The sequence below is a fragment of the Aplysia californica genome, unplaced genomic scaffold (genome assembly GCF_000002075.1).
Source record: "Aplysia californica isolate F4 #8 unplaced genomic scaffold, AplCal3.0 scaffold01020, whole genome shotgun sequence".
NCBI classification, from domain to species: domain Eukaryota; kingdom Metazoa; phylum Mollusca; class Gastropoda; order Aplysiida; family Aplysiidae; genus Aplysia; species Aplysia californica.
The window spans coordinates 47,394-54,313 of NW_004798290.1; the positions used below are offsets into that span (position 1 = coordinate 47,394).

Here is a 6,920-nt window from a genome sequence, read left to right on the forward strand (position 1 = left end):
AGAGAGAGTAATTCATATGTCTACACAAAAGAGAACAGATCGAATCCTGTATGGGGATATTGTATTTCACTGCTTCGAGAAAATGAAAAAATGGCAAGGATGTATCTTTAAAAAATCAGACGACTATGGTAAAATGTCTAGGCTGTTCATCGTTGCTCGTTAAAGACAAGAGTTCCATTCCTGCGTTAGGAAGCTTATCTTATTGAGTGCTTCCATCTGTCAGTTGGGATGTGCCAAGCCCGGGTTCGCGCTGACAGGTGTGGTCAGGGACTTCCGCCTATTTAGGGATCTGAATTGTGTTGTTAGAGGCTGAAAAATGTAGAGTAAAGCATCATACAAGGAGAAAACGAATGGTCCATGGACTCGGGAGTCCTTCCTCTCCACGACAAACGCCGGAAGTGCTGGAATTTCCGGTAAGGTATTACGGTCTACCAGCTGCTCCAGTTGACCAAACCCAGCACCAAACGTCCTCAGGAGAGAGAGAGAAGTGTTTTGTTTTTTTAAATAAATGTACATGCATTATGTATCTTTTCTTGCTGCTATGTTTAAGTTTCTTTTGTTTCTTTGTTTCTTTCCTTTTTTGTTGTTTTCAACATTAGAATTTGAATGTCCACCAAATATTTCTCGATCACATGCAATCGATAAGAGAAATAAAGAAATTACATTAAAAATAGTTAAACATTTGGGGCCTGGGACTACTATACAGTCTACAATAAATTGATCTGCCCTGTCGGTTGTTTCAATAGACAAGACGTGAATTATGATATATTCAAACAAGGCACTGTCATGGCTTTCAGTCTTTGCTCTCTATTAAAGAAAAACACTTTGCTCCTTCTGCGCACATTGGACGTGCAAACGAAAGTCAAAGCACTAGTCTCGCTTAAGTCAAGTGTCGTGAACAATATTTTTCCCTCTTGCCCTTCATTTAGTCCCAAACAGAGTCGAATGCTGCTCTCTGTAGTAAACAAGAATTATGTGAGAGTTCTCAGGCTTGGGTATTATATACATGTGGATAACTCAAGTCTATGGTTAATTCCGAATGCTTGAGCTCAGTTCTCATTACGTCTGACAAGTACCGGCCTCTCCTTTGAGTCTGGGTTCCATTCGGCACTTGTATTCGTCTGGAGAAATCACTGCCTGTATTTTCCAGTCCCGTGGATGCACAGACGGGAGCGGGTCATCAACGGGGGGCAAAAACCGATACTTCTGAAGCAAAGTGACCACGATGAAAAAGACGCGAATCCTCGCAAAACTTTCACCAGGACAAGCTCTTTTCCCAGTCCCAAAAGGAATAAGCTTCTGTCGTGTGGGATGTTCTGGGTCGAGGAGTTGACCTTCAGAGTCCAGGAACCTCTCTGGTTTGAACTTCCAGGGGTCTTCAAAGGCGTCATCTCTATGGTGGAAGTAAAAGGCGTTCAGGATAAGAAAAGTACCTTTAGGAATGAAATGTCCCTCAAAATGAATGTCCCCACAGGCGTAATGAGGCAGCAGAAGAGGTACGACTGAGGAATATCTCAAGGTCTCCAGGATAGCTGCTTCTGTGTACGGCATGTGGCGTTTGTGTTCAAAGCTGGGGCTTTCATCTCCTATCACTTCACAGATCTCTGCATGTATGCGGTCCTGAAGCTTTTGGTCCACCACTATCTGCAAAAATAATGTTTTCAATGTCGCTACCGTTGTGGCATAGGCAGCTGCGGCGATATCCTGGACTAAACCAATGATTAATTCATCAGGCATTTCGGAGGCGTTTCCTTTCTCCTTTAGCTCTGTCTGCTGGTCTAACATGTCAGTAACTATACCAGTTCTTTCCCCTTTCTGGTAGGTTTCTCGAATAGCCAGAAAAAATCTCTGTCTCATCACTTCTTGGGCGACTTTTAGATCACCCACAAGCTTCTTCAGGCCTAGTCCAGGGATATGAGGCGCAAAAGGAACTGTTTCTAAGACTACTTCCTTTTCAAAAATGAAACACTCATTTGTTCTATCGATATACTCAAGCATAGCATCTAAATCTTGTTCACACGTCTCCGGTCCTTTGAGTAGAAGCGCGACTACCCACCGAATGTATCGAGCAAGCTCTATCGATATAGGTATGTCTCCTTCATACTGAGTCAGGCGATGGCACAGTTCTTTGGACGTTGATTTCATCAGTGTTTCAAAGTTGTGGACACCTTGGCCATAAAACTTTAGTACTTGATGAAAGATTTTCCTTCTCTTGAACAAGTCTTTTCCATAACGGCCAAGCAAAATGTCTTGAGAGTCATAAAAGAAAACTCTTCCCATGAACGTGGGCGGTCTGTCGTTGGAGACTTCTCTTGTGCTCGGATCGCACACAAGTTTACGCGCGAGCCTCGAACTATTGACGAAAACTACTTGACGTAACAGCGTGTTCACCGACACGATATCGCCGTACTGGTCCGCCCACTTTGCTGCCGTCAGATGGAGAGAATCATGACGCATACTTTGCAGAAAGTCCCACAGACCTTGAAGAATGGATGGACCAGGAACCGTTGTAGGTTTTCGATTTTTGATTTTTGACCCAATCAGGAATATCGCAGCTAGGACCACGAGAGCTATCAGGTACTCGGAGATCATCGTGACAGTGAGAGACCTGAGAAAAAAGGGAAAATATCATGATAATGAGAATTCCTATATTTTTTCTCTTACTACTGTAGGTGCACAATTGACAAAGGAAAGAATGGAATGTCCCAATTATTTTGAACTTTGAGGACTTTTAAAAAGCCTTTGACAGATTTGATCGAACGGCCCTGAGGAAAATTCTTTCAATTTATGGCATCCCAACGAACACAATAAACTGTATACCAAAGCAAGCCACTGTGTCCTGGTTGAAGGAGAACCATCTACACCCTGTGAAGTAGATTCTGGTGTTAGACAAAGCTGCATACTATCACCTGCACTTTTGGGAGGTGTGGTCGATTTTGTAATGAGACAGAGTAAATACATTGCAACAATCATTGGATGGGCAACTGGCATATATTTTGGAGATTTTGATTATACGGATGACATCATGAAACACGGCAGTACTTGAAATGCATTTTTAAAAAAATGAATAAGCAAGAGCTGCAGAAAACGTGGGCCTTGCAATAAATTTGTCCAAAACAGAAGTGCTGCTATCATCACCAAAAACTACTCCCATCACTCTCTATGGAGAACCTCTTGCAGAAATCAGTAAATTCAAGTACCTTGGCAGCATAATTCCAAAACTGCAGACTGCCTTGACAACGTCCACTAAAGACTTAAATATGCATGGGTCCCTTTTGTTAAATCAGAAAACATCTGAAAGTCAATTATCATTTTAATGAAGACGAAATTAAAAATCTATAATAAAATGTTTTGGCCGTACTGGTGTATGTATTAGAGATACGAAGAACAACACAATTCAGTGGAAATCAAAAAGCTTCCAAACAAAACGTAAACGAAGAATTTTACCAATAAAAAGTAAAGAATTAATTACAAATAATGACGTGTTGGAAAGAGTCGGAATTGAAGATATCAACAAAACCATAAAAGATGGAGATATTTAGGACATGTTCTATGAACGACAAAGACAAGATTGCTCTATGAGACTTGGTATTGGAGAGTAGCTAGAAAAAGAACAAGAGGTAGACCTACTGAGAATTACAGAGGCACAATTAGGGATGAGGAAATCACCCAAGGCCTGGCGTGTAGAGATTGTAGAAGGTGATCGGGGACGGGCAAGTGTGGTGCCAATTGCTCTCTGCGTTCTGTACCTGACGGTATTGCCAGAGTAAGTAAGCTCACAGAAAGAGATTACTTTTACCATGTATGAAACTTAAAACAGTGGGTGAAAGGGCAGTAATGCATCATGGCTCCAAGAATTGAAACGCTTTGCCCAGTAGTTTAAGAGCGATGACATCTTTATATCCATTCAACTGTCAGCTAAGTCAATTCTGTTCTTCAACCTGAGGTGAGCACAGTATGAATGTCATCATCATGGTGGACCAACTGAAGGTCCTTTACTGAGTTTGCATTTTAACAGTGACATCGGCGTGTCTAGTGTTACTAACATTTTCTCCTTTCGCATTGAGGTCTTGACTTTCTTATTTTTGAGGATTGTTTCACTGGAAATTCTTTTAAAGTCATGGTGTCATTATCCATCCTTGCCCAACTCCTCCTTTAATCTTCTCATATCCCTTGTACTCTTCCTCAATTCTCACAGCAGTTTTTCATCTCCAGTGCGAATTTCTGATAATTCTCAAATATGTTGCATGTGTTTAGCTCTTCCAAAATAGTAAATAGCACGTCACGTCTAAGTTTATCAAACCCTTAGGGTACTCAGTGAAGCATAATAAATATTGATATTTCGCCTCTTCAATGTATCTTTCCATTCACATTGTTCATATACAATGTGAATATTGCATTGCTTCTAGCCTTCTTAGGAACAAATCCGAATTGAGTTTTCCATATCTCTGGCCGTAGACTTTTCCTCATTCTTTCCATTAGTTTTCGCAGCCAGGTTTGTATACACTGACTTTTAAGGCTTATTGTTCGATGCAACAAATCGAATAGATCATTTTTGAATTAGAAAGAAATTCAGAACACCTCTAATTGATGTCTGCACATATAGAAGGGCTGAGGTTGGATCGGACCATTTCCTCTGCATTGCAACTATCAAACTCAAACTAAAAAGACAAGTGAAGACAGACACCAAAAAACGCTTTGCTTCAACAAAACTGAGAATTTAGAATAAAACTTTCGAACAAACACTGGTGTAAGACAAGGCTATATATTATCAACTGTACTTTTGTGATCGATTTTGTAATGAGACAGAGTAACTACATTGAAACAGACAATGGGCAAATGGCACATATTTGGGAAATCTAGATTTAGCGGATGACATCTGCCTATTAAACACCACAGTACATGAAGTGCAATCAAAACAGACGAACTAGCAAAAGTGGCAGAAAAGGTTGGCCTTATAATAAATGTATCCAAAACAGAAATACTACGACTGTCATCAGCAAGTACGCCCATCACTCTTTATGGAGAACCTCTAGCAGAAGTGAGTAAATTCAAGTACCTTGGCAGCATTATGTCCAAAAATGTAGACTGCCTTGACGATGTCCACCAAAGACTTAAAAATGCATTGATCACTTTTGTGAAATTTAAAACTATATGAAAGTCAAAGATCATTTCATTGAAGACGAAATTAAAAAGATGTAATAGCAATATTTCGGCTGTATTGACGCGTGACGTATGGTTCAGAGATAAGGAAAGCACATTACATTTCAACGAACAATAAAAAGCTTCCAAACAAAATGTCTACGGAGAATTTTACTAATAAAATGGAATGAATTTATTACAAATAATGAAGTGTTGGAAAGAGCTGGAATTGAATATATCAGCACAACAATTATAATAAAAAAGAGAAAATGGGGATGTCTGGGACATGTTCTGAGAATACCAAAGACGAGATTGCTCTATCGGATATGGCATTGGAAACCAACTGGAAAGAGAAAGCGGGGAAGACCAATTATAAACTGTAGAGGCACAATGAGAGATGAGGCAATCACCCAGGGCCTAGATGTGCCGAAATCGGAGAAAGTGGCTCGGGACAGACAAGCGTGGCGTCGACTGCTTTCCGCCTAATGTACCTGACGGTATAGGGAGAGAGTAAGTAAATTTGTAAGTACGTAAGTTCGATGTAACGTACCCTCTGTTGCACATGGTGTTTTTTGTAAGGCATTATACAACTGAATTAATCTTATTTCCTAATAACCGTAGAGCTGTCATAGATACAATCTGAGATCGTTGTTGCTAATTCAGGACCCATCTGTGCTATACAACAACTTCAACTTGAATATATATTCAGGCCCTGGAGATTTTCTGTTTCAGTATCTTAGTGACAGGTTGTGCATTTTCTTTAAAAATTGGTGGTCCGTTAATTGAGAAGCTATTCTGTCTCTTCTGACAATGTTTAAAACATCCCTTTTGTCCATTTAAAATATTTTCTTCTTTTTCATTTCTTAACACTGATCAATATGTTGATAATACAAACCGTTCAATCCAAGGGAAGTAAGCAAAGAAACGAACACAAACACCGTAGTAACGACAACAATCAACTTCACAAATCCAGGTCACAATGTTTGGAGGACCTAGTTTACCTCACTTGAATACAAAGAAAATCGGTCACAGAAGTCAGCGTGAAAGCAGTACGTGTGCAAACTGTTCTATATTTTGTCCTTCATAATGGAAGGCATTCTTAGTGTTTTTAGTGGACATGATAAGCTACATACCTCGGTACGTTGCCAGAGTGTCCTATCTGCAAATGTATTGTTTAAAGAAACGCTCATTTGAAATTGTGGTAGGAGCTGAAGCGAGGTGGTGGAAAAAGTGCAGAATTAGTTCTAAAAGCTTTCCTGTCCATTTTGGGAGATTTGACGAACTTGAAAAGAAAGAAGGGGCACTCGTTTCCAGTTTAAAGTCTCAATATTTGCATGTAGAACATAGCTGCTCTTTACTGGCAATTCTGTCGTGGCGACTTCATATTCTTTGAAACAAGTGTCAATGAAATAGGCAAAGGACCAAAAAGGCTATATAAATGCAATTATTATTATTATTGTTCGGACCATACAGTGAAGGGTTTTTCATCTGCCACCACGGCGCACGTAATAAATCAAATACACAGATACATGTGCAGTAACAGCAGGGAACAAATCATATAAAACGTCAAGAGTTAAAAGCGCTGAAGCCAAAGAAGATGACTGCAACCTGCGTACATCCACAGGTGGAAAGGAAGGTTTTAAATAGGCTCAAATTGTGGCAAACATGTATTTCTCTGCCAGGATTGGTTTCATTGCCCAATGCAGACGCATTCTTCTTGTGGTTAATATAATTATTATTATTACTATTAACATTATTGTTCTTTTTATTATTGTTAT

At 39.8% G+C, this 6,920-nt stretch overlaps 1 protein-coding gene across 1 annotated transcript in view; it reads right to left on the reverse strand.

The window, feature by feature from the left end:
* Window positions 1-44: 44 nt before the first annotated feature.
* Window positions 45-6,920, reverse strand: part of LOC101855607 (cytochrome P450 2D26-like) — a 42,689-nt gene continuing 35,813 nt past the window's right edge. The window contains exon 2 of the mRNA XM_035973126.1: window positions 45-2,608. Coding sequence (XP_035829019.1) covers window positions 1,060-2,592 — 1,533 coding nt within the window. The 5' untranslated portion in view covers window positions 2,593-2,608 and the 3' untranslated portion in view covers window positions 45-1,059. The remainder of the gene's footprint in view (window positions 2,609-6,920) is intronic.